Below are 26,502 nucleotides of genomic sequence, written 5' to 3' on the forward strand. Positions count from 1 at the left end.
CAGAAAAGGGGCAGCTTGATCTCAGGCCCTCCAGCAGAAATCAGAGGAAAATGATGTACGGGATTAGTCTGGAGTGAACTTTAGGAATGAGCAACTCCCAGTTTCATTCCCCAAGATGTTTCTGACAGTAATGGCTGTTCGACAGTGGACTGGGCAGTGGAATCTCCTTAACTGGAAGTTTTTAAAAGGAGGTCAGATGGCCATTAGTCAGGGATTCTTTAGCTGTGATTCCTGCATTGCAGGGGGTTGGACTAGATGACCCCTTGAGGTCCCTTCCGACTCTACAATTCTATGATTCTATGAAATAGTGGGAAAGATACTGAAGCTCTTTGGGCATCACGGCTTGTTCTGAGCTCAGAGAGTGGACAGAGCAAGAGGAAGCATTCAAAAGGAGGAAGGGAGGAAGGGAAACTACATTTTCTGTGACTCAGCCAAACCCAACCCCCCAACCCCCCACCATCCCCGTTCTTCCTCCTTTCTATGCGAAGCCAAAAAGAGACATTCCACTTACCAAAGAAGCTGGTGGAGAGGGATCTCTTTCAAGGAGGTAAGTGACCCTCCCTGGGACATTTTTCTTATAACTAACTGCTTGATAATATTCCAATTTTATTCCTCTAAATTCATTTTTTAAAATGAATTTCATTTATAATCTTTCATAATCACATAAACAAACAAAACATTCAATTAAACATTGACTTCCTCTCCTCTCTTCCATTTTTCCTTCTGATTACCCCTTACTGCTGCATATTCTAGTTACTCCTTTTTTCCCCTTTCTCGTTTCTGTCTCAACGTAATTATAACTGCTGAATTTACTCTCATCCTGCTAATGTTTCAACCTGTTTGCTATGTTATGTCAGGTATTCTACAAGCATTTCCCAATCTTCCTTACATACCCCTTCTTCTTGATCTCTTGTTCTGCAGCTTAGATTTGCCAATTCTGCATATCCCGTCATTTTCACCTGTCACTCCTCCTTCGTTGGTACTGCTCCCTCCCTCTGTTCGCCAGATATTCTGCAAACATTTTCCAATCTTCCTTAAGTACCTTTTCTTATTGATTTTTTTTATTCTGCCATCTGCACGGTCCACAATGCAGCTTGACTATTCTGTGCATCATATAAAAACTGTGAGGCCCCTCTTTCTGCTGTTCAGAGCAGGATGATGAGTTGGTGGGTTCCTTTCTGATATCAAATCAAGTTGAAGGGGGAAGAAAAAGCCAGTAGCTGGATGAAATGAATGAAATTTATTACGGTCCCAGACCAGATTCACATACTGTACTAAGCGAACATAAAACACAGTAGAATTCAGTTTTAATTAACAATCGAATATGACAGTAAGCAATACAAATATGACAGCCATTAGAAATGTGGTTTAGGTATTAGTCTCTAAAATATTATCTAGAGTTTGCATCTGAGGCCTTAGTCTTTGTAATAGCACAGCTTGTTCCCTGAGTTTTATGGCAGCGGTGCAAAATTTGGATGATAAAGCCAATTATTCTAGTTGCAATTCTCAATATCCAGTTGGGTGGGAAATGCATGTGACTTTCAAAAAAACAACAAGGTCTTTTATACACTGACTCCCCTAATGGAGATCAAGATTAGGACCAACCTGGATTCATTCTTTCAAGTGCCCATATCTCAGCTGCAAGAATACAGCTCGTTTCCCCCCTCTTAGTTTAGTTGTGGATAACATTGCTGGATTGTATCACTAGGCTTCAAGGGACCAAGGTAAAGGAGTTTGCAGGAGTGGGGTTGATGTAACCTGCATTTTGGGAGGAAGGATTTTCTGATGCCCCCTTCCAGCTCTTCAGAAGATCATGTCATGGGATTGTGGCCTTATTGAGTGTTGTCCCCACCCTGTCCCCTGCCCCGCAACTCTGTCCCAGCATTATTCCTCAGGGGTGGCTACTGTCTACAAAGTTTGACCTGCAATCTATTTATACGTTTGGTAGGATTGTTGTATCCTACCTTAGAACACCATTCCCAAACTATTGTAGGTATTCTGTACATCAACAGGAACCCCAAGCCAAGCCAAGCCAAGCCTTTTTGCATTTTGGTTGTTTTACTCTGCCTGAGGTTGGAATAGCAGATAAGCGAAACTGCACTTTTAGCTCTTGCCTGTGGACTATTGAGTGTCTCTTATTCAGGCCTGCCCTGTGGCATTTAACCCACTCCAGGCTTCAGACAACCTGCCAAGCTCCCTCCCCCTCTATTCCCTGGCTACTGGAAAGACTGGAGTTGTTGTCCAGCAACATCTGGAGGGAGACAGGGATCCCCTAGCCCTGAATTAGATCACTTCTCCATCTAGTACAGCATTGTTTACTCTACTGGCAGCAGCTCTTACAGGAGCTTCTGGTCCCATGCTGCCTTATCCTTTAAATTGGAGGTGCTGAGGAATGCACTTGCTCAACCCCTGGGTGATAGTTCTTCCTTCCTTCAGAATATGAGAAAAGCCTCAGAAAAGTCGGGGTTTGAGGGTCAGGTAAGTCCCATTGAGAAGTAAGAAGAGGATGAGGAGTGGGGTGGTAAAAGAATTATCATATGGTCCTGTGCTTATGTCCACAGAGGCAGAATGGCGAGCAGATTGTGGCTGGTGGCTTGTGTGCTGGCTCTGATTCTGGATGTTGCGGCTCCTCAGGACACAGTGTGCCAAGCAGCCGCTGGCAGAGATGGACACCCAGGGACTCCAGGCAGGGCTGGGCGCCCAGGACAGAAAGGAGATCTTGGCGAGCCAGGTAAGATGTCACTGGAGAGACTGGAGAAGGGAGTGGCTTCATAGGAAGAGAGGAAACGGCCTTCTAGGAAATTTCACTGTCAAATTGTTGCTAGGCTGGTCTTTAGTTTGCTTGTAACAACAACAACAACAACAACAACAACAACAACAACAACAACAACACCCCACCCATCTGGCTGGGCTTCCCCGGCCACTCTGGACAGCTTCCAACAAAATATTAAAATACAGTAATGCCTCAAACATTAAAAGCTTCCCTAAACAGGGCTGCCTTCAGATGTCTTCTAAAAGTCTGGTAGTTGTTCTTCTCTTTGACATCTGGTGGGAGGGTGTTCCACAGGGTGGGTGCCACTACCGAGAAGGCCCTCTGCCTGGTTCCCTGTAACTTGAATTGTTTCACCACAGTTGTGTTTTTCATTTTATTTTGTACTATCATTGTAGGCCATTTTGTTAAGGCAATTGATGAATGGAAATGATTAGTAGTAGTAGTAGTAGTAGTAGTAGTAGTAGTAATACCCTGAATGGGAGAGAGCAGAGCAGATATGGCTGCAAGACCTAAGTTTGTGTCTAACTAACTAACTAACTAACTAACTAACTAACTGTCAGGGACTGGGCAGCGGAGGAATGGTGGAGACTGCTTCCCCATCCTGACCCTTCCAGGGGAAGAGGAAGACAGTATAGATTTAGAACGGAGGTTTGAGGGAGGTGGCAGCTCAGAGGCAGATGAGGGGGAAAGTTGGGAAATCATGAGAAAGCCAGGACAACACCTGGCTGACACGTCATTAGAAAGCATTCCAGACCCTCCATTTCCCAGAACCCGGTGAGCTTTAAAAGTAGGAGAGCAAAGAGCTCAAAGACAGAGGGCGCTTAGTGGCACCTATAGAGCAGACGATGAATGAAGAAGTAGGAGAGATGGTGGTTGGAGATTCACTCAGGCCAACACCACTATCCAAGAGGCTGGATTCTATAGCCTCTTTCTGTAAAGACTGAAATTAAAAGGATGGTAAGAAACTTTTCCTTGTCTTTATAAACAGCAAGGAGTTGCTGACAGCATCCTGACACTAACTAACTAACTAACTAACTAACTAACTAACTAACTATATATCCCCACAATTTCACATAAAATTCCAATACATGATTTTTTTCCTTTATTTTTATTGGCTTCCCAATGTTGCTCATATTTCCAATCCTGCTCACAAATTCATATAATAATATTTATTTAAACGGTCTGAAAAAGGCTTCCATAAAACAGCCATCATCAATTTCTCTTGTTTTAGCTGTTACCTTTGCTCATCCAGCATAGTCCATTCTGTCCAACTAACATTTACCCAGAGTAGATCCATTGAAATTAACGAACCTCAGTTAGTTGTGCGTCTGTTCTGAGTAACATTGGAGACAACCCTTGGCAATGCCTGGGCTGGTCTTCTTCCCTTGAGCTGTGACAAGAAACACACATGTTTTTCTGCTTCCCTTTCAGGGAGGGCATCAAGGAGCACAGGCATACAGGGACCCAAAGGTGACCCAGGGCAGCCAGGCCCACCAGGCACGCCAGGTAACCAGGGCTACCGAGGCCCCGATGGCCCCCCAGGCCCTCCTGGCGAAGAAGGAGACAAAGGCCAGAAGGGGCAAGTTGGTGACAGCACGAAGCAGCCCCGAGCTGCTTTCTCAGCCTCTCTGAAGAACCACAAGCCTATTGGCAACGTAGTGGTATTTGACAATGTCATCACCAACCAGGATGATGGTTACGACCTCCAGACGGGCAAATTTACCTGCAAGGATGCTGGGTACTACTACTTCTCCTTCCAGATGATTTCCAATGGCAACCTGTGCCTTCGCCTCATGCACCAAGGGAACCAAGTAGCCACCTTCTGTGACAACAACAAGCAAGGCCTCCTGCAGGTCAACTCAGGAGGGAGCGTCCTGTACCTGGCTAAGGGTGAGAGCGTATGGCTGGAGACTGACCCGCAGGGTGGGAACAACATCAACGTCAGCAGCGATGCAGACAGCGTGTTCAGTGGCTTCTTGCTTTTCCCGTCGGGCGCCTGAGGGACAGCGAGGAAGACAAAGCCACCCCTTCTTCCCCAAACCCACCTCCCTCTTGCTACAAAGCTACAACCACAAGGATGCTTTTTCATGATCAATGTAACTGCATATGTAGATATCTGCTTCCTGGGGATTGTGGGAGAAAGCCACAGAGTTTGAAATTTGAGGGAAAGCCACCCAATTCACACACACACACACCAATACGGAAGCTCAGTTAGCCTCTGAAATTTGCACTCCAGTAGATTTTGCTTTGCCATTCCCTGAAAAGAAACTGTGCCCCAAACAGAATAATGGGAACTCTGCACACAAGTGAAAATGATGTAGACAATAGTATTATAATGGGGAGACTTTGCTTGCGAAAAGGGGTATATTTATCAAAGTTGAATGCAAAAAGGTGTATATTAGGAGAACTGAACACCATTAGTGGAAATTAGTGGAAGTAATGTACACAACTGCATTATATTAGGATACATGTGCTTGCAAAAATGGGCATATCCGAAGGAATGTACACCAAAATGTGTACAAACCTTCATGAGGACTTTTTGATGTTGAGTGTTTAAAGTTTGCAATCTGTGGGGAAAGGGGGTGAATGGAATGTACGTATGGAAAAATGAGAAAGTGAGGGAATTAAAACAGATTTATCCATTGTTAGCCTGCTTCTGCATTCTAGTACATTGAGATTCCCACCTTCCTTCCATCATGGAACCCAAAATGGTCAAAGAGGTGGCTCCAAACAGGTCTCCCATCCCAACCCAACCCATGCCAGCACTGACCAGACCCAGACCTGCTCAGCTTCAGCAAAGTGATGACCTCATGTGTTCCCAGACCACACAGCGCAGCCTGGGACATTCAGTCTTGTTCCTACTTGGCAATGAATAAATATTCAGAATTTTGAAACTGGGCTGTTCAGTGAGTTTCTTTGTGCTGAGACACTATTTCTTTTTTTAAAAATTTAAGCAAGAATACTTTGCATAAACAACTCGAAAGGGGAAATGTCCAAAGCAGGGGCTGCCCTGACATCTGCCTTCCTGATTCTTCAGTGAACATGGATGGAGGCAATAGCACTTCCTGAGAATCCAGGCAGGGAAACTGGGCAGTCAGGTAGAATGTCCCTTGGGGTGGTGGCACCAATTGGACCCAGAAGAAAATGCAAGCAAGTGGTCAGTGGTGGTGACAGAGAAGTGAGGGGAAGAGTTCACTCAAGGAAGGATGGCAATGGAAATCAGATTTCCCAAGACGCACACATCGGAAGAGCCTAGCTACTGAATCAGGCCAATGGTCCCTGACCTATCCAATTCCTCGCGTCCCTACATCTGGCTCGGATTGTCCCCTGTCTGGAAAAACTAGAAAGCCACTACCATCACAGCAAATAATACTGAGCTATATTGATCAGTGGGTCAAGTATAAGACAGATTTCCATGTTCCTATGTCTTAGAGAATGGGACGTGGGTGGCGCTGTGGGTTAAACCACAGAGCCTAGAACTTGCCAATCAGAAGGTCGGCGGTTCGAATCCCTGTGACGGGGTGAGCTCCCATTGCTCAGTCCCGGATCCTGCCAGCCTAGCAGTTTGAAAGCACGTCAAAGTGCAAGTAGATAAATAGGTACTGCTCCAGCGGGGAGGTAAACAGTGTTTCCGTGCGCTGCTCTGGGTCACCAGAAGTGGCTTAGTCATGCTGGCCACATGACCCGGAAACTGTATGCCAGCTCCCTCGGCCAATAAAGTGAGATGAGCGCCGCAATCCCAGAGTCAGCCATGACTGGACCTAATGGTCAGGGGTCCCTTTACCTTTACCTTTGTGTCTTAGGGAAGGACATGCAGGAGGTTCCAGGTTCAACTCCCAGCATTTCCAGGTAGGGCTGGGAGAGAGCCCTTACCTAAAAACCTGGAGAGCTGCTGTCAGCCAGTGTAGAGACTAGTGAGCTTGCTGGACCAGTGATCAATGGTCTGCTTCAGTATACAGCTTCCTCTGTTTAGGAGAATGGTCTTTCCCCAGCTATGACTCTTCCTCTTCCCTAGGAGAGAGCATGCACACAGACAAGCCAGGAGGGTCTGGTTTGCCCAGTGTTGCAATCTATATCAGTCAATTTTGTTGAAAGGAGAATTCCAAATAGGGTTGGTCCACATGGGTTTTGTTTTTTTGTTACGGGTGGAATTTCCCCCCACGTTTTTCTTTGCTGTGTTCTGTGAATTAAAATTCCCCTCCTTGCATCTTCGCATGTGCCAAGCAGCATAGCAATCACACATTAGATGATCGTTTGCATTTTTAATGTTTTTGCCACTTGCTACCTTTTTACAACTCATGTTGGGTAGCCCCAGGCAGCGAAGAAAGATCAGAAGGCTCCCAGATCACAGTCCCTAGAATGTAGGACACACATCGCCCAGCCAATAAGCTGCTAAGCTACCTCCATGTGACCCACCTCCTTCCCTCCCAAAAATGCAGGTGGCAGAGCTCCTGCTCCAAGAGATTGACATCACTGTGGCAAGCCCGCCTTGCAACTTGGACATCCTTGGTGGTTGCCGAGATAACAGGTGAATTGAACTGGCTCATATCCTAAGCAGGAAGGATGGCCAATGGCCAAGGATGATGGAGGTTGTAGACCTGCATCAGCTGGATGGCTGAGGACATTGGGTTGTCTGCAACAAAGCCCTACCCAGAGTAAACCCACTGGAAATCAACAGCCCAAGTCAGCCATGAGTGTGACCTTCAGTTGGTCTATTCTGAGTAGGACTAGGGTTGGAGACATCCCCCTGCAAGGAATAGATGGGGAAACTCGGGACAGGGGTGCCAGATGTGGCCCTCCAGAACTTTCTACCAGGCCCTCAGGACTCTCCCCAGACCATGCTCCTCCCTGGCCCTACTTTGCATTCTCCTTGGGTGCTTTATGTCTTGAACTCTGATAATGCCTGGATGGAGAATAAAGTTGTGTGTGATTGTATGCAGAAGCAAGTCTAATATACAAAGTGTGTATTCACTGTTCCATCTCCTTTTGATTCTGGCCAATGGCACGAGGCTCCTGGGGTGTTGCCCAGAAATGGAAGGTGACCCTCAGGCTGCAAAGTTTTTCCAATCCCTGTTGAAAATATATGAATAGTGGACTGGGCACACCTTGTTTTGGCCTGTTTCAGCCACACATTTCTAGCATCCTTAAGCCAAGCCGCTTTTTCAGGATCACTTAATATGGATGAGTTTTTTGCTTAATTGTTTGGACCTCTTGAGAATGCGTGTTCGCTTTGTAAATTTCGGAGTGCGCTGGTGGACAATGGGACTTCCTAGGAATAATTATGACTTTTTTATTTGAATTGCTTCTGTGCTGCTTTTCAAGCTGCTTGCAATAGCTGAACCACAAATAGAAACGACAAAACAACAATGAGTCTACTCTGAGTAGTTTTTTGTGTGTGAACTACAACTGAGTTAAAATTTCTCACAAGGCATGTTCGCTGTTGAAAATTCTGAGTTTGTTTGTTTTTCTTTATCTCATCCCTTAAAAACAGAAGAACACAAGAACATAAAACAAACCCTGCTGGATTCAGCCAGCAGCCCATCTAGTCCTCCATCTTCTTCTCATAGCAGTCCATCAAAAAAAAGGTCCACTTTGCAGAACTTCCTCTGGTTATTTTTGATCAATTTTTGAAGTAGTCACCACTTCCTGTCCCAGGCATACACGCACACTGCTCCACTCAGTGCTAGGTTTGGGACATTGTGGAGGATGCAACTTTGCAGCATCAGCCAAAAAAAGGGGGAGAGGAAAAAAGGAAAGAGAAGCTGTGCTACTGCCACTGCTTAATGGCAAGCCCAGGACTGGCCCACCCATGAGGCAAACTGAGGCAACCACCTCATTTTAGATCTTCATTCCCCACTTGCTCCTAATGTAGATCTTCATACAGCCCTTGCAGGGAGGGTGGCTCCATTTGTGGTTTGCCTGAGGGACCAAAGCGTATTGGTCTGGCCCTGGGCAAGCCCCACCCCTGCAAATATGGAGAAATTTAGTGATTGTCTAATTTCTTTGCCAACAGATACAGTGGGGAATTGCAATGTGCCTCTTGAGCTCTAGGATGAATGATAGCCCCCAACCCCCATTCCTAAGTTTGGAGGAAACAGAAGTAGATATGGAGAGGTGTGGGGAATCTCCACATACCCCAATGTGGCCCTCAGAATTGTGTCCAGGCCACTCATCATCTCCCCACATCACGTCCCTCTGTGGTCCTACTCTGTAATCTATCTGAATATTTTTATCTGGCTGGAATGTGTCCATGAATTCTGATCATGCATCTGACTTGCCTGGGTAGATCACAGAGAGGGGCATATGAGTGCAGCACAATTTTCATCTGTTGCTTCCACCACTGGAATGTGGCCTCTGGAAGGTTGACCAAAAGAGAATGTGGCCCTCGGGCTGAAAATGGTTCCCCACCTCTTCTGTTAAGGGCCGGAGGCAATTGAAGGTGCAAGATCCTCTCCCTGGTGGATCCGCTGCTTTGCTTCTGCTTAATGCTTTGCTTGCATATTTGAAAACAAAGCAAAAATTACAAAGGCAGCATCAGTCTCCAACGCTCTCTCATCCAAGAGTAAGGCTGCCCCTGGAAGGGTCAGAAAATCTTCTCATGATTCATTGGGGAAACATCAAACAACCATTTTACATGTTTGAAGTTAGGTGGACCACAGACCTTTGTGCGGGCCTTTGAGAGATGCCCACAGAACTTGTCTTAAGGAGTGACAAGATGATAGAGATATATAGTCCATCAATGAATAATGGCATGTTGTTGGTGCAGGCTACCTGTGGCCCTGCAGATGCTGTAGGATTAAAACTCCCAACACCATCCCTGACTGCTGGCTCTGCTTGCCTGGGTCTAATGAGAGTCCAACATCTGGAGTTCAACATCTGGAGGGTCACAGCTTCCCCACCCACAATTCACGGCAAAGTTTTGTGGGGTGCTTTTAACCAGTTTATTCATGTCATGCACTGCATGCCACAATTCCCAGCATCTCCAGGTATGGCTATGGGAGCTGCTTTCTGCTGAAACCTGTCCTTCAATTTCTCAGCAGTTTTCTTCTCCTGCAAAAGAGGCATCCATTTCTCTTCCTCTTTCTATCATCTGCCCCTAAGAATGTCACTGACATTTCCTCTCTGTTTTCATGATTTCTGAATTCAATTTCTTAATGCAAAAATTGATGGAGAATGATTGCAGGAGAAAAGTGGGAGCAATTTTTGGCGGAGCGGGAGCTCCTGTCTGAAACCCTGGAGGGTTGGTACTAAGCTCAGTTGGTGGAGCATGGAACTCTTAATCTCGGGGTCATCGTTTCAAGCCCCCTGTTGGGCAAAAGATTCTTGCATTGCACAGGGCTGGACTAGATGACTCTTGTAATCCCTTCCAACTTTACAATTCCATGGTTCTATTATTCAAATTTATATAAAGAGTATCCTTGCTCGCGTGCAAGCGCGCGCACACACATTGTTAAGGCAGCTTCTTGTATTCATAGAAATCACAGAATTGTAGAGTTGGATTGGAAGGGACCCTGAGGACATGCAGCTGTCCCTTATGGGGATCAAACCCGCAGCCCTGGCATTATCAGCACCACAGTCTACCAAGCTGAGCTAGAGAAGACTATGTCTTCATGCACCAGTGAGTAACCCTTTTAAGCCCAAGGGTGGGTTCCTTTCTGGGCAACCTTCTGGAGGCCACATGCCATTGGTGGGCAGGGCCAGAGGCAAATGTGAGCAGAACAAATACACACACATTACTTTGCACTTTAGGCTAATTTGTTCACACACTCACACACCCCGGCACTCATGCAAACAAGAGCCATTATCACTTATAGGATGAACCAAAGGACACTCTCAAGCACACCTTGACCACATTGCAAGCAGGGAAAACAATTAGGGTACAAAGCAGGACAAGTGATGGCTGAAGTCTAGGGAGAGGGCTTGTTGCCTGGGAAGAATTCTGAGGATCAAGTAGAGAGACCTGGAAGGCTACCTTGGGTTCCTAGACCTGAGGTTCCCTCCCATGTCTTAATGAAAGGGTTGTGGCTTAGTGGTAAAGCATGCACTTTGCAAACAGAATGACCCTGCATTATGCAGGGCTGGGGAGCCATCTGAAACTCTGGGAAGGCACTGACTGTCAGTGTAGACAACTCTGGGCTAACTGGACAAAAGGATCAAGTGGGCATAATGAAGATTCTTATGTTCCTCTCTAAAGGAAAATAGGACTCTTAGTGAGAAAAATTGCTGGATCTGTGTTTTGGGTTTTGTTTTTTTTAAAAGAATTGTTGACCAGAGAGTTTGCAGATGAATGCCATGAAACCAGGAAAGGGGGTGGTCTACTTCCTAATTCTCCCAGGCCACCAACTTCCCTGTTGCGGGTGGTGATGTTGCAAACAGAGTGCTCTACTCCACACCGAGTTGGCCTGCAGCTCTCTGACACCTCCAAGTTGCCTTCAAGCTGCGAGAGTCCAGCTGGAACCCAGTGAGGTAAGACTGGTCATCTCAGGGCTTCTTCACCAGCAGCATTGACCCCCTGGGATGTCCTTGGATGTCCTTGGAGGGCTGGGGGAGTCCCAGAGGAAAGCATTGGGCACTGGAAGGGCTAGGGAGGTCCAGACAGAGAAGGAGAAGTGGATTTAGAATTGGGAAAATGAGAGACTGGGAGAAACAAAAACGGCCAAATCCACCCAGCCCTAACAGCAGGAGATGGGGAAGTTCTTGAATGAAGATCTCGGAGAGCAGCTGAAAAGACTTGAGGGGGAGAAGCTGCAGGCCTGGAAAGGGTTAAACATGCCTCCCCTTCTGTTTCTGTGCTCCAAGGTTAACCCTCCTGAAGCAGTTAGATAAAATGAAAACACAGGCAGTCTGTAGAGAATTAACAAGATCTCAAGCTCAGCCAGCCTGCCTGCCTGCCTCCTTCCATCTTTTGGGGTTCAGAGGTGCCAGCTTCTGAGTTGGATACAGTAGCTCTGTCTCCAAAAGCAGTTTGATATACAGGAGCAAACAGGCAAAACTTCTTCTGCAGCATGATGGAAATAAACATCACTCTCCAACACTTTTCTAAAGATCAAGCTGACGCTGAAAACACAAGAGCAGTCCAGGCTGGCTTTTTCCAGTCATTTGGCAACTTTGTTTTGGATTCCATGAGAGGAGGAAAAGGAGGGGGAGGGGGAGAGAGAGAGAAGCTCCTTCCACTAGCCTGCTTTGACCCATTTTCCCCCCCTGTAATTGTTTCTGATGAAAATACAAGGTACAATAGATAATTAATTGGTATGATGAACAAGCTGCTTACATCTTTTGCTGAGTGGCTGGGTAAGGCAGGAGTGGAGAGTCTTTTTCAGTCCCTGGGCCACATTCTCTCAATAACATGTTTCTGGGGGCTGCACACCAGTGATGGGTGTAGTCATACACACATACCATCCTCCATCCAGGTAAGCAAGAGGCATTATTACACTTCAATGGTACATTCAGCCAGGTAAAGCTAACAGAGCAGGTTGCAGAGCACAGCCAGGGAAGGATGTGGCCTGAGAGGGATGCATGCCCTGGGCAGAGTATTAAGGGCCAGATAGAACTGCTTGAACGGCCACATTCCCTCACCTTCCTCCTGCCTAAACCTGATGTTCACTATCGCCTGGGTGAGGTCTGCTGGAGATAACAGGGACAGTGTTTTCTTTTTATGAAACTTTTAAGGATGTTGCACTGCCAAGGGACCACTTCTCTCCTTCTTATCCAGCCTAGTGAGGCATCTGTGACCCTAACCCTTGCTTCCTGTTGCTTCCTTTGCTTGCCTCTGCAGAACAAAGATGGACGCGGGGAGGTTCTTCAGCTGGGGGTGCCTCCTCCTTTTCTTGATACTGATGGAATCGTCTACAGGAGCTGATCCTCCACACTTCTGCTATGGAGCACCAGGACTTCCTGGTGTGCCTGGCCCTCCGGGAAAGGATGGCAGAGATGGGCTGAAAGGATCCAAGGGAGAGCCAGGTAAGCATCTTCTTCCTTCTCCTCCCCATCCTCCTCCTCTTCCTCCTCCTCCCATGGTCTATGGGCCTAATTAAGGTAAGCCAGGGGTCTTGATTTGGACCACAAGGTCCTTTTCTCTAAAACACTTTCACTGGCTCCACACCCTGAGTCATATATATTGGCAGGTGTTTGGAAGGCAAAGACTCGGCTGAGAAGAAACAATCAGGTGCTTAATGTGTACTCCTGGTTGTTCCTTGGCAAGCATTGCTTGCTGACAGAGTTGATCAGCTGATTGGTGCTGACAACAAGTCGTGCAGAGTTTTGATTCAAATTGCACCTGCAAAGAAACTTATTTTCCTTTGCAGGCAGCCTTGCCAGTCTGTAGAGGGGAAGAAGCATCCATTTGCAGGGATGATTTGACTCCAAGTCACAACTGCAAAAGGACAAAGCAGGGCTCACTGTCAGCATGCAATCAGCTGATTGGCACTGACAGCAAGGCTCTTTTTTCTCCTCTTGCAAGTGTGACAACCAGAAGTTGTCACTAGACTTCATAACGTTGTCAGGCTGGATCTAGCTCCCCACCCTATTCCATGAGACTGCCATAGAGAGGAGAAATAGCTATTTAAAACAACATTCCATCACCTTAACTTCAAGTCAAGATGGGAGAGGGAGAGGATATTGCCCATAAGAGAGTGACATGGCAAGCTCCTTGGAGTACCAACTTCTGTAACAGTATGCCCAGTGAGCCAGTGAGAGCCAGTGTGGTGTAGTGGTTAGAGTGTTGATTAGAACCAGGAGACCAGGGTTCAAATCCTCACTTGGCCAAGAAGCTCACTGGGTGTGATTTTGAGCCTCTCAGCCTAACCTACCTCACAGGGTTGTTGTGGGGATTAAATGAGGAACAGGGCCCTTGGAGAAAAAGGTGGGATATGAATGCAATTAAAAATAATAATAGCCCTCCACGAGGAATAGGCAGCCATTGATCAGATCAAACAGCCCATGCGTCCTCCTTTTATCCTCACTAGTTGCAACATCCCTGGGTAGTTCTCCAGCTAGGGAGCTTTGAAAGCACATTTTGCTCCATAAGAAGCTGAGTGTGTATGGCAGCCCCAGATTTGGCACAGACAGGAAGCAGTGTGCTCAAAGGGATAGTTGTGTCCTTCATCCCTATCCTCCTGATTCACCCTTTCTTTCCTTTCTCCAATCATGACCTTCACTCCCTTGGTCCTCTGCAGGCCCACCAGCCATTCCTGGAAGTCGAGGTCCCAAGGGAGAAGAAGGAGAACCTGGAGCTCCTGGTCATGTGGGGAAGAATGGGCCTCGAGGCGCTGCTGGACCTCCAGGGGAGCCTGGCCCCAAGGGGGACAGGGGTGAACCAGGGGAGCCGGGCGGCTACAAGCGGAACCACCAGTCAGCCTTCACGGTGATGCGTCAGACAGCTCAGTACCCTGCCAAGAACGCCCCCGTCGTCTTCAACAGGGCCATCACCAACATTAACCAGGACTACGACCTCAACAACGGCAAGTTCACATGTCGTATCCCTGGCCTCTACTACTTCACCTACCACACGTCCCAGACGGCCAACCTCTGCGTCAACATGTACCTGAACCGGGACAAGGTGGCCAGCTTCTGTGACCACATGTCCAATGACAAGCAAGTCAGCTCGGGCGGCATCCTGCTTCAGATGCGGCAGGGGCACCAGGTGTGGCTGGCAGTCAATGACTACAATGGCATGGTGGGCATTGGGGGATCAGATAGTGTCTTCTCAGGGTTCCTGCTTTTTCCAGACTAGATTCTTGGTGGAGCAGATGAGCACAGTTTTCCTTCCATGCCTTCAAGCTTGGGATGGACATTTTTTTTTTTTTTTTAGTTTCTAGCTGTCTCATTTTTCCAGTCTTAAATTCAGCATGGGGAGGCAATGTGCTTAACCCTTTCTGGGCCAGCAGCTTTCCCCACACCCAAATCATTTGAGTGCTTAACCCTTTCCAGGTCCTCCGCTTCTCTCCAGAATGTTTATCTGATAGCTTCCGCATCAGAAGTTACAACACATTGTAGAGGGACTAGGTGGGATATTTTCCAACTCTGCAATGCTATGAGTCTTCCCCCAAGCTTTGAGGTGCAGTGACTTTTATCATTCTTATTCTTCATCCTTGTTCCACAATGTCTTAGCTGTTGTGAAAGAAAGAAAAACATGCTCAATAAAACAATTCCTTTTTTGGCTTCATATTTATGAATGTGTGAATTTTTAAAACACTCTAAAACAGTCAGCAGGATTCAAAATGGATCTAAAAGGTTTGTGTCTGCTTTGGAAACAAAGGCTTATTAATTCAAAACGGGTCTCTATTATCTTCTGGCTGCTTTCCCCAAAGACTCAAAGCATGCCACTGAAATAAAAAAGAAATGAAAATAAAAATGAGAAATCAGCCACAACCAAATCACAGCTTTGCCTTTTCAGTTTGGGAGTTTCCAGAGGGAGTTAACACTGAACACAATGGGACTTGCTTCTAAATTGATAGGATTGTACTACTGGAAAAGTACCTTTCTAGTGCCCCCTAGGTCAAATATTGGTTTATTTATTTTATTGCATTTGCATCCCACAGTTTTCTCCAAGGAGCTCAGGGTAGTGCACAAAGCTTTCCCACACTCCTAAGTTAATCCCCACAACAACCCTGTGAGGTAGGTTAAGCTGAGAGGTAGCAACTGGCCCAATTTCTCTCCATGAGCTTCATGGCCAAGCAGGGGATTTGAACTCTGTCCTCCCAGCTCCTAGTCTGACACTCTAAACCTGACACCACACTAGAATTTGGAGAGGTGGGTTGAAGCACCTCTCCCAAAAAATGTTGTTAAGAATAAAGGTTTGAACCAGCCTTCCCCAACCTGACAGCCTGCAGATGCTTTTGGACTGTGACTCCCATCATCCCTGAGCACTGAGCCATGCTGGCTGGGGCTGATGGGAGTTTGGACCCGAAAGCAGCTGGAGGGCCACCGGTTGACTGTCACTGGTTTGAACCTGCTGCAAGTGTGATGCAGCTCTGATCTAGTTTGTGCTGCTAAGTGTCCTGGCATTCCAAAGCGGAAGGGAAGCATGCTTTGGACTCTGCCAACAGCTAAAGGTGCAAGAGTCACTATAAGGTTGCATCTCCTGCCTCTTAGTAAGAGCACCATGGCAAGGAGAAGACCAGTCTGGCCCCATCTATCAACCAGAGAAGGAGCAGCTGCAGGGATCTTCCTTCCACCACCACCCTGTCCAGAAGGAGAACTTTGCTCTAAGTGCCAATTGCACTAGAACTTCAGAGCTGAAGCAAAGCCCACTGTGATCCCATCCGCTGGCTAAGAGGGAAAGGGGCTAGTGAGCTGTGTAGGTTTGGGAGTTGGGTATATTTAGAATGGAGAAGAGAAGATTGAGATGTGGCACGATGGAGATCTTCAAATATCTGAAGGGCTGTTCCATGGAAGGTGGAGCCAACTTGTTTTCTGCTGCTCCAGAGGGTAGGACCCAAACCAATGGATTCAAGTTACAAGAAAGGAGATTCCAACTAAACATTAAGGAGAACTTTCTGACAAAGCTATTTGTCAGTAGAATAATGGTGGGTGGTGGGCTCTCCTTCTCTGGAGGGTTTTAAACAGACATTGGATGGCTATCTGTCAGTGGTTCTTTAGCTGTGATTCCTTCATTGCAGGCTGTTGGACTAGGTGGTCCTTGGACTAGACGGTTCCAACTCTACAATTCTAGGATTTTACCCCTTCAAATACCGCCTAATTTTTCATCATCAGAACTGTTAGCACGTAGGAACAGAGGAAGTTGCTTTATACAGAATCAGACCCTTAGTCCATCAAGCTTAGGTCAGATTCACACTAAACATTAGGAAGAACTTTCTGATGGCAAGAGCTGTTTGACAGTGGAAGGTGGTAGACTCTCCTTCTGTTTTTTTAAACAGAGGTTGGGTGACCATCTGTTTGGGATCCTTTAGCTGTGACTTCTGCAGAAGCCCATCCAGGTCATAACAGAACAACAATATACACATAGCTTTATTTTATTTTATTTTATTTATTGCCCTATACCCAGGGATTTCAGGGCGGTTTGCAGAATAAAATCAAGAAGAAATAAAACCACAAAATAAATAATAAAAATGAAAACAACAACCCAATAGCTCCACTCCACACACACACACACACACACACACACACACACACACACACACACATTTTAAAAGGGCATAGGATGTAAATCAGATCAACCAAAGGCCTGGTTAAAAAGGAACAAGGTGTATAATGAAGGTTCCAGGAAAACTTCCCTGGGGAGAGCATTCCACAGGCGGGAAGCCATTGCAGAGAAGGCCCATTCTCATGTTGCCACCCTTCAGACCTCTCGAGGAGGAAGCACACAAACAAGGGCCACAGAAGGTGATCTCAGGGTCCGGGTAGGTTCATATGGAAAGAGGTAGTCCTTGAGGTATTTATAGGTCAAAACCAGCACTTTGAATTGGGCCCAGAAACTAAATAAATAGCTTTAGGGTGGTTTTCAATAAACAAACAAAATACAAAAGCAATTTCCCAGGCCTTTACAATACATTTGGCAACCTAACAATACTATGTTTATGGTACAACCCTATACACGTCTACTTAGAAGCAGGGAGAGGTGAGTCTATTTTGGTTTTGTTCTTCTCTTCCCCAATAAATCCCGTTCTCCACATTTACACATCAGCTTTAAATCCTTTCTTCTTTTCTTTTCTTTAAAAAAAGTCCTCGTAAGAATTCAACAGCATTTTAGAGTGAATTTCTCCTGATATCTGATGGGTTCCAACATGGAAGGTGGAGCAAGCATGTTTTCTGCTGCTCCAGAGGGTATGACCCAAACCGTTGGAGGTTTTTAAGCAGAAGTTGGATGGTCACCTGTCAGGGATTATTCAGCTGTGGTTCCTGCATTGGGTTAGATGATTCTGGGGCCCCTTCCCATTCTACAATTCTATAATTCTACCTTGGGACTTGAGAACACCCAGTGAAGCCAAATGTTGGCTGATTCAGGTAAGACAAAATAATGTTCGCACAGGGAGGGTGTGGTCTCCCACAAGAGGCAGTGATGGTTTCTAACTTGGATTAGTGGATAAAAACTCAGTTAAGAGGAATATAAAGTTTTGGAGCTGAGGCTCCAATACTTTGGCCATCTCATGAGAAGAGAAGACTCCCTGGAAAAGACCCTGATGTTAGGAAAGATGGAGGGCACAAGGAGAAGGGGACAACAGAGGACGAGATGGTTGGACAGTGTTCTCAAAGCTACCAGCATGAGTTTGACCAAATTGCGGGAGGCAGTGGAAGACAGGAGTGCCTGGCGTGCTCTGGTCCATGGGGTCACAAAGAGTCGGACACGACTAAACAACTAAACAACAAAACAACAACAAAGTGACTATGTTACCCCTCCACTGTCAGAAGCAGTAGGTCTCTGAGTACCCATTGTAGGAATCACTGGTGGGGAGAGTTGCTGTTGCACTCAGATCCTATTTGCTGTCTTCCCATTGAGGCATCTGGTTGGCCACTCTGAGCAGGTTAGTGTACAAGTTGGGCCTTTGGCCAAATCCAGCACACCTCTCCTTATGTTCTCATGGTTGAAAAGAGTGCTGACACCCAGGAGACCAGCACAGAGCATCCTCAAGCCCAGAAGCACCAGCTGTGCCCTTGTGGGTTTCCACCAAACCGCAAGCCATTGGGAAAATGCCTTTGCTCGGAAAACGCCTGACCAGGCAAGGGCAGGTTCCCCATATTTCTTGCGCAGCTTGCACAAAAGGCCCCCAGAAATAGCACTGCACTTCCCCCGTGCTGTGTGGATGTGAAAGTACTGGTGTGTTTGTGGAAGGAGGGGAGACAAATGGAAAAAGGGAAGCAAACTCCAATTTCCCTTTTGTTGCAAACCCTGGGAGATAGGAGGGAGGCAGACACCACATATCTCATGGGGGGAGGTGTTTCTTCCTGTCTCTGCTGTGTGAGCATCCTCAGTGTGGGCCTGGAGCGTGGCGAGTCTTGCTGTCCAGAGATTCTTTGAGACGCTGCAAGGTAAGAGAAAGGCACTCATTGAATTATTTCCCCTTGTATTCAAGACCAGCCTTTGGAGGGGTGAGGAATTGATGGCTGCTGGCCAGAACATCTCCAGAGGGAGATCCAAAGAGGGCACTGGTAGATAGGAAGCTGCCTTGCCCCAAGTCAGACCACTAGTCCATCTAGCTCAGTAGTGCCTACACTGATTGGCAGCATCTTTCAAGGATTTCAGACCAGGATTCTCTCCCAGCGCTGCCTGGCAATGCAGGAGATTGAACCCAGGACCTTCTGCATGCAAAGCAGGTTCTCTACCACCGATGACTATAACACTAAAGCACACAGAGCAGCACCATGCTAGAATCTCTCTCTCTCTGTTGTTCATACAGGAAAAGGGTTTCTATAAGGCATGGCTTTCTAAAATGGAAATGTCAACACTCTGAATTTAGAAACTGGCAACCAGAAGGGTTCTCTCGGTGATGGACTGATATGGTCCAAAAGGGTAGCACCAGTTTAGAAAGGAGAAAGCTAGTTCAGCAGAAGACTGATAGCTTGTGTGAGGATCCATGCTTCATTTCATCCAGCAGCATCAATAACCCTTGGGATGTCACTGCTGTGGTCAAGGAAAGGGGATGAGACTCTGGAGAGGCTTATTTTGCAAGGCTGGGTTGACACCAGGGAATTGATGTGCCTGGGAAGAGATTTCCTCTACAGACAATGCCGGCTCCTAAATAATAGGAACACAGGAAGCTGCCTTAGACTGAGTCAGAGAGCATTAGTCCATCAAGCCCATTAGTGTTCACACCGACTGGAAGCCGCTCTCTAGGGTTTCAGGCACATGGCATTCCCAGCCCTACCCGAAAATGCCAAGGATTGAACCTGGGATCTTCTGCATGCAAGGCAGATGCTCTGCCACCAAGCTGCAGCCTTTCCCAGTACTGAGCTAGTTGGAGGAAGCACACCTGCAGACCCTCCAAGAGTCCCTATTTTCGAGGAACAGCCCCGGATTTACAGAAGCCATCCCAGTTTCTGATTTGATCCCAGAATGTCCCACTTTTTCTTATAACGTCCCTATTTTCATCTGAGAAATGCTGGAGGGTATGTGAGGGCGTTCTTCTTGATGTTAAGTTGGAATCTCCTTCCTTGTTGTTCAAAACCATTGGTTCAGCTCCTACCCCCTGGAGCCACAGAAAACAAGCTTGCTCCATGTGACAGATAGATATTTGAAGGTGACTATTAGATCTCCTCAAGGTCTCCTCTTTTCCAGGCTAACCCCAAGACCCCTAAGATTCCTTTTCATCACCATCAAGGCAGGTGTCCCCCATCCTATATTTGTACCTCTTCTTGCCTTTGTGCGTTGCTGGTCTCCCAGCTTGGTGCTCCTGCTTTCTCCCTTTGCCTTTCCAGGATGCTGAGTCCCAAGATGTTGGCATGGACAATGCTGATGTGCCTGAATGCAGCCTGGCTGGTTGGTGCTGACACTTGCCGGGGGCCCCAGCTCATCCCAGGAACTCCAGGCATGCCAGGCGCCCCAGGCCCTGATGGCAGCGATGGAGTGCCAGGGAGTAAGGGTGAACGAGGTAAGGGGGCATTCACTTGGCGGGGGGGCATGGTTTCTTTCTCACTATGGTTCTCGTCCACAGTGCAACGTGAGCATCTGAGCCGGAAATCTGTCCCAACGTATCAGGGAGCCAATCTATTGCATGATGGAGAGGCAGGGAAGCAGCAAGGGAGGGAGGGAGTTTTGAGGAGGGGTCCTTACCAATAACCCTCTGTTGTGAAGGGCATGCTGATGGTGATTTCCCAGGACATGAGCCACATTCTCTCAACATCACATGAGCAGCTTGAGATAGAAAGAGAGAATTATATCCAACCAAGTCCTACTCTGAGACAGAGCAGACCCCATTGCAATTAAGAAACCTATGTGAGCCATACACATTAATTTCAGTGGGTTTACCCACTGGCTAAAATTACTTTATGAGAGCTCTCGGCTCAGCTCTAATTTATCAATTAGTGGGGTTGGGAGTTCCACATACAAACAGTTCCCTTATTTATGACATTGATACCCCACCTTTCCTGCAAGGAGGCCAAGGCAGTGTGTACAATTTTCTCCTTTCCCATCTTATCCTCACAAAAAAAAACCCATGAGACCGGTCAGGCTGAGGGTGCCCAGTAATAGGCCCAAGGTCACCCAGTGAGCTTCGTGGCTGAGTGGGGATTCAAATGCTGGGCCAGGCCTGACCAAGTTGATAACACAGGTTTCTCCACACACACCACACCTCTTATTGGGATGGTGAATATTGTGCACCTGGAAGCGATTGGATGAATGAAAACTGGCTCTTGTGTTGAAATTTTAAAAAAATCCAGTCCAAAAATATGGTTCAAAAGCTTTTCTTTTCCAAACAATTTAAAATGATAAAAGTTACATTCATAATTTCTTATACTGATCCGAGCAAAGGGCATAATGCCGTAGATTACAAATATCTTGAATTTTGAGCTTAAAATCAAAGCTCCATCTCTTCTCCGTTGCAGCCTCCATTAGCCTCAGGCTGTTTGTGGGAGACAGAGATTCACATGTCCATTCTCTTCACTAGCTTGGAACAAACAGAGCACTCCACCCGAGACTGATGCCTACAGATTAGCATACGCATAGACCTGTAATTCTCTTTCCTGTGACTTTAAGCACAAAAATACAGTTCCATGTTACAACTCCATTAATGATTAACCTGTCAGGCTCTTCTTCAGCTTCAATGTAAATTTCCAGCCAAGCTTCACAGTGTTATAGAGGCGCATTATAGATTTGTTTTCCATTTCAAAGTACATTAAGCAATTCTACTTAACACCTCTGCCTTCTTCTTTCCTACTTCTCATAGGTCCTCCTGGGGGAGTTGAAGCAAACAGGGATTCTGGGGAACCAGGGGAGCCAGGAGAGCCTGGTTACCCTGGCAAAGTTGGGCCCAGAGGACCAGCAGGGTTCAAAGGACCCCCAGGATCTCCTGGCCCGCAAGGAGCCAAAGGAGAATCTGGTGACTACAAGACCTCGCTCAAATCCGCCTTCTCGGCCTCCCGGGGCATCTCCATGCTGCCACGGCGTGCGCAGCCCATCCGCTTCGACCGCGTCCACACCAACGTCAATGGCCACTACGAGAGCCGCTATGGGCGTTTTGTCTCCAACATCACCGGGATTTACTACTTCACCTACCACGTAACCTCCCGGGGCAACCTGTGTGTCCAGATCAAGAAAGGGCAAGGCAGCCGGGGCGAGAGGGTCGTAGCCTTCTGTGACTACGTCTACAATGCCTTCCAGGTCACAACGGGTGGTGTGGTTCTCCGTGTGCAAAGGGGCGAGTCGGTCTGGTTAGAGCCTACAGAGAAGAACTCGCTCATCGGGGGCACGGAAGGGGCAGACAGCATCTTCTCTGGGTTCTTACTCTTCCCCATTTAGCTAGAGGAACCCGGGAACCTGCTTTCCTGCTTGCTCTCTCTACCAGACTCCACCCTCTGCTGCAGGTCTGGTCTTCAGAAACTGCCGGCCAGGGATGGAGCACAAGGTATGGGAACTGCAATGCCCTTGCCTCTCTGAAATGGTGCAGCCTTAATGGGTGATCATTGATAGGTTCTTTCAATAACCACTCGACCTTTTTCAAACCCCCTCCTCCCCCAAAAAAACTCCATCACAAGAAGTCTCTGCGGTAACTTTGTAAACAAATAAACAATCACTTGTGCTTTGGTTTGGAGAGTTATTGTCAATTGCATCAGGAAGGATGAGAGGCATTGCTTTGTTGGTCACCACGAGGTGGCAGCAGATACCTAGGGATAGCTGACCCCACTTGCTGTCTAGCAAGCATTGGACAGGAAGAAAGTTTCCAAGAAAAGGAATTTATATACTCTAGATCCTGACATAAACAGTACTATGGCTGGGGTGGGGGAAGCCTTTATTTCTTTTAGAGCTGTCACAAAACCGACTCCTCCCCCCTCCCCAAAAAACCATGATCCCCTCATTTTCAGTTAGTGAATTTCGTGGGAAGCACATTTTTGCAGTTCCTTTCTCTGAAAGGTCTGAATGTGATGTTATTCTGGATAAGGACGTCTACAAAGTTCAATCAAGAGGGGCTTGGAAACCAACTTTCAGAGGTTCATTAATATTGACCTCAGAACCAAGGGAAGCTTTAAAAAGTAACTAAGATCACCTCTGGCTTTGGTAATGATTGGCACCAAAGGAGTTACTATCGCTGGCCCAGCACACAAACTCTGTCTCCAAAGCTCCTGACCCAAACACACTCCCCTTCAGGGAAGAACTGTACCTCAGTGGTAGAACATCTACTTTGCATGCAGAAGGTTTGAACTTCGATCCCCAGCATCTCCAGGTGGAGAGAGAACTGTGCCTAAAATCCCAGAGAATTGCTGCCGGTCAGTGTAGATAGTACTGAACTAGATGAATCAAAGGTGTCACTCCATATAATGCAGCTTCACATTTTTCTATTCTCCCTTTCCTTCTAGTTCAGGGGTGGGCAATGTCTGGTTTGTTGGACAAACCTGCACACACACACCCAGGTTCTACAATTTGGCTTACAAGGCCATTTCTCTCAAACCACACCCATCGACCCCATACCTGATGTCATATTATCTATTTATTTGTTTATTTATTGCATTGCTACGCCAACTTTTTTCCCCAGGGAGCTCAAAGCAGTGTGCATGGTTTTTAAAATGCAAACCCCATTGAATTCAGTAGAACTTCCTTCCTAGTAAAAATGCACAGGGTATATCAGCTTTCATCCTCATTCAACACGGCCTAGAAATCCCGTCACAGAGCCACAATTCCCTGAGTTCCCTGGGAAGAGGGATCAATAAACCACTCTGGGAATGGTAGCTCTCGGAGGAGAACAGAGATGACATAACAACTCTCAGAACCCTTAATAAACTACAGTCCCCAGGATGCTTTTGGGTAAGCATGCATGACTGTTTAAAGTGATCTGATACAGCTTTAAATGTATGGTGCAGATGGGACCATTGTCACTCTTGGGGTGTTGCTGGGGATGGCATTTCCCTGGCTTAGGTCTCGCTTCATCTCCCTTCCTCTTTCTGTGCTACTGCCTGCAATGAATCCCTTTTCTCACATCATTGTTCTTCTGGTCATCAGGGCTAAAGAGCTGCTCCACTCTGGACCAGCAGGGAAGGGGAGAGAGAGAGAGAGAGAGAGAGAGAGAGAGAGAGAGAGAGAGGAATTGGGTTTGGTTCACATTTCCATGCAGCCCTGCCTGCTTTCCACTTCCTGAAGCAGCATGCAAACCGAAACTCATCTCTCCTTCGAAATCCAAAGCTCTCCGAATTTTGTAATTTAGTTCATCGACCAAAGCATGGGGTGTATGTATGTGGAAGTGTGCGTAAGAAGGCATTCATTAATAAGAATAACATGCAAAAATGCATACAGTGGTACCTCGGGTTACAGACGCTTCAAGTTACAGACGCTTCAGGTTACAGACTCCACTAACCCAGAAATAGTACCTTGGGTTAAGAACTTTGCTTCAGGATGAGAACAGAAATCGTGCGGCGGTGGCGCAGCGGCAGCGGGAGGCCCCATTAGCTAAAGTGGTGCTTCAGGTTAAGAATAATTTCAGGTTTAGAACAGACCTCCAGAATGAATTAAGTTCTTAACCTGAGGTACCACTGTATATTAGTGGAAGTGCTAAAATTGTGCTAAAATATGTATCTTGAAACTACACACTAAGATTCATAAAGATTTTTTAAGAAAAAAATAGAAAGTGTTGCAGAAATGTGGAAAATGTAAGTTGAGATTGAAGGGGAAAACAGAAGCAGAGAAACAGAAATTGACAGGTTTATCAACCCCTCACTGGGAGAGTCTTTCCGAATTTCACTTCTTGGGATGTAAGGCTGTTTGTTCCTGGGGGAGCCTTCCTTTCAAAAGGGCTGAATGAAAGAGGCTCTCTTGCAATGGGGTTCAGGGGGGTGTCTTTCGGCCCAGTCTCATCCCTTGGTTCCAGGACGAGACAACAGGGTGGGAGGTTGCAGAGAGAGGGGCCAAAGCCATGATCATCTCCCATTTTCCTGTGCATGCCGATTGCGAAGACGGACGTGGAGGGGTTAATCCAGGGACGACACACTCCCTTGCACACACACACACACATTTGCCCGCCAAGCCGCTTCCTTATGAAAAGCAGGCTTTGTGGGTCTTAAGGAGCGTTGTCTCTCTGGGAATGAGCACGCCTGTGTGTTCCAGATATTAAATTACTCATAAAATATTTGTCCTGTCCCTGAGGCGGTTCGCCAGCCCTCGCCGGCCACTGCCGCTGACGTGCTGCTGCCTGTCACCTCCTGCCCCGAGGTCAATCCTGCCAAATTGAAAGCAACATCTTCGAAAAGGAAAGCCGGTCCTGGCCAAAAACAGCTTCCAGTGGGGGTATTTGGGGAAGGGGAGGGGAGGAACGCCAGACATCCTTCACGACTACTCCATCGCTTGCATGGATAGGCCTGCCCTGCCAGGCCACCGAACTTTTGCTTCTTTGTTTGTGGAGAAACAAGGGAAGGACCACCAGGAAAACTTCAGTATCAGGTTGCCCTTCAAGAGACACACAAACCGCCTGACGCTGCCCAGTTGCATCACTAACTGGCCAGAGCTTTGACCGCCAACTGGGAGGCTCTGAGGCCCATTGCTCCAGCAGAGGCCATCTGTGACCTAGAATCTGCCACGGCTGCCAAGGCAGGATAAAGGGTGGCTGCTCTCCCTAGGCCGAGGTTACCATGGGGACGGCCAGAGAGCAGCGTGCCTGGCCTGCGTTCAGCTCCAGGCATCCCTACCCAGCATGCCTTGCTGTCAGCCCCAACTCCTTCCGCTCTGTTTCCTTTGAGGCCTTCACATCACCACGCTGGATTTCCCTCTCTGTACAAATGGCCTCCTTTGTCCTTGCAGGAGGGGCTGGATGGGGCAGGATCCGTGTGGCCCCCCAAATGTGCCCTCCCCTCGGCCAGACCGGCTGCAGCGACAGGGATGGGTTTGCCAACAGTGAGAGTGAGAACAGGTAGGGAGTGAGGTTCGAATCTTGCGACGCTGTTGAAATCTGAGCCTTGGTGCTTCGTCGACCAGACCACAGCTGCTGAGGCTCCATCCGCACTATGAAGCAGCGTTGTACCGCGTTAAACAATCAAGGCAATCCCATGTAGGGTGCTGAGAGTTGTTAGGAGACATGGCTACATTTCCCAGTTCTATTTAACAACCAGTCGCTCTTCCCAGCACCCTTAAACTATGAGGGTTCTGTCAGGAGTGCGTGCAGGAGCCAGCCCCTGTGACCAGTAGGGCTTTGCAGGATTGAGCCTTCCTAAGTTTGTTCTGGAGAGGCAAGGTGCTGCCACACAGGTGAGGTCGCTTGGTAACTCACTGCACATGGTGGCAAGAGCTGAGAAGGGATATAAGGTCAGCATTTCCCTTCGGCTTTTTGCCAGAGCAACTCGTTTCCTGCCTTGCTGCGTTTGGCTTCTTGCTTCCTGGTCCTCAGACCTCCGCTTCTTGACTCCTTGCTTCTTGACCCTCGGACCCTTGACTTTGTGACCCCCTGCTTCCTGACCCTCGGACCCCTGGCTTCTGGACTCTTGTTCCTGCTCCCAACCTGCCATCTTGCCCCCAGTCCTGACGTCCTCAGCCGGGACTTCGATCACACATAGACTGGACCATGACAGGTTCTTAGAGACACAAGATGGAGCAAGCTTGTTTTCTACTGCTTCAGAGGGTAGGATCCGAATCGATGGAT

At 47.4% G+C, this 26,502-nt stretch overlaps 3 protein-coding genes across 3 annotated transcripts; all 3 read left to right on the plus strand.

Moving 5' to 3' along the window:
- The first annotated feature begins 387 nt into the window (after positions 1-387).
- Positions 388-5,667, plus strand: C1QA (complement C1q A chain). Its single transcript, XM_083513300.1, has 3 exons — positions 388-547; positions 2,562-2,731; positions 4,205-5,667. The coding sequence occupies exons 2-3, from the start codon at positions 2,569-2,571 to the stop codon at positions 4,771-4,773; spliced, it is 732 nt and encodes a 243-aa protein (XP_083369426.1). The 5' UTR covers positions 388-547; positions 2,562-2,568; the 3' UTR covers positions 4,774-5,667.
- A 5,415-nt stretch (positions 5,668-11,082) lies between these two features.
- On the plus strand, positions 11,083-14,936 carry C1QC (complement C1q C chain). Its single transcript, XM_083513299.1, has 3 exons — positions 11,083-11,239; positions 12,549-12,733; positions 13,948-14,936. Exons 2-3 carry the CDS (start codon positions 12,556-12,558, stop codon positions 14,502-14,504), a joined length of 735 nt encoding a protein of 244 aa, XP_083369425.1. The 5' UTR covers positions 11,083-11,239; positions 12,549-12,555; the 3' UTR covers positions 14,505-14,936.
- Positions 14,937-18,601: 3,665 nt separating this feature from the next.
- C1QB (complement C1q B chain) lies at positions 18,602-22,469 on the plus strand. The gene is made up of 3 exons (XM_083513298.1): positions 18,602-18,760; positions 20,147-20,319; positions 21,613-22,469. Exons 2-3 carry the CDS (start codon positions 20,148-20,150, stop codon positions 22,182-22,184), a joined length of 744 nt encoding a protein of 247 aa, XP_083369424.1. The 5' UTR covers positions 18,602-18,760; position 20,147; the 3' UTR covers positions 22,185-22,469.
- The last annotated feature ends 4,033 nt before the right edge of the window (positions 22,470-26,502 follow it).

Source organism: Podarcis liolepis (genome assembly GCF_965112155.1).
Source record: "Podarcis liolepis genome assembly, chromosome: 7".
Lineage (NCBI taxonomy): Eukaryota > Metazoa > Chordata > Lepidosauria > Squamata > Lacertidae > Podarcis > Podarcis liolepis.

Excerpts from the sequence above, each read along its gene's own strand:
- C1QB (XM_083513298.1), top strand. The coding sequence starts at position 20,148 with ATGCTGAGTCCCAAGATGTTGGCATGGACAATGCTGATGTGCCTGAAT. Across the intron at positions 20,320-21,612 it reads AGGGAGTAAGGGTGAACGAG|GTCCTCCTGGGGGAGTTGAA; the intron begins GTAAGGGGGCAT and ends TACTTCTCATAG.
- C1QC (XM_083513299.1), top strand. The coding sequence starts at position 12,556 with ATGGACGCGGGGAGGTTCTTCAGCTGGGGGTGCCTCCTCCTTTTCTTG. Across the intron at positions 12,734-13,947 it reads AGGATCCAAGGGAGAGCCAG|GCCCACCAGCCATTCCTGGA; the intron begins GTAAGCATCTTC and ends GGTCCTCTGCAG.
- C1QA (XM_083513300.1), top strand. The coding sequence starts at position 2,569 with ATGGCGAGCAGATTGTGGCTGGTGGCTTGTGTGCTGGCTCTGATTCTG. Across the intron at positions 2,732-4,204 it reads AGGAGATCTTGGCGAGCCAG|GGAGGGCATCAAGGAGCACA; the intron begins GTAAGATGTCAC and ends CTTCCCTTTCAG.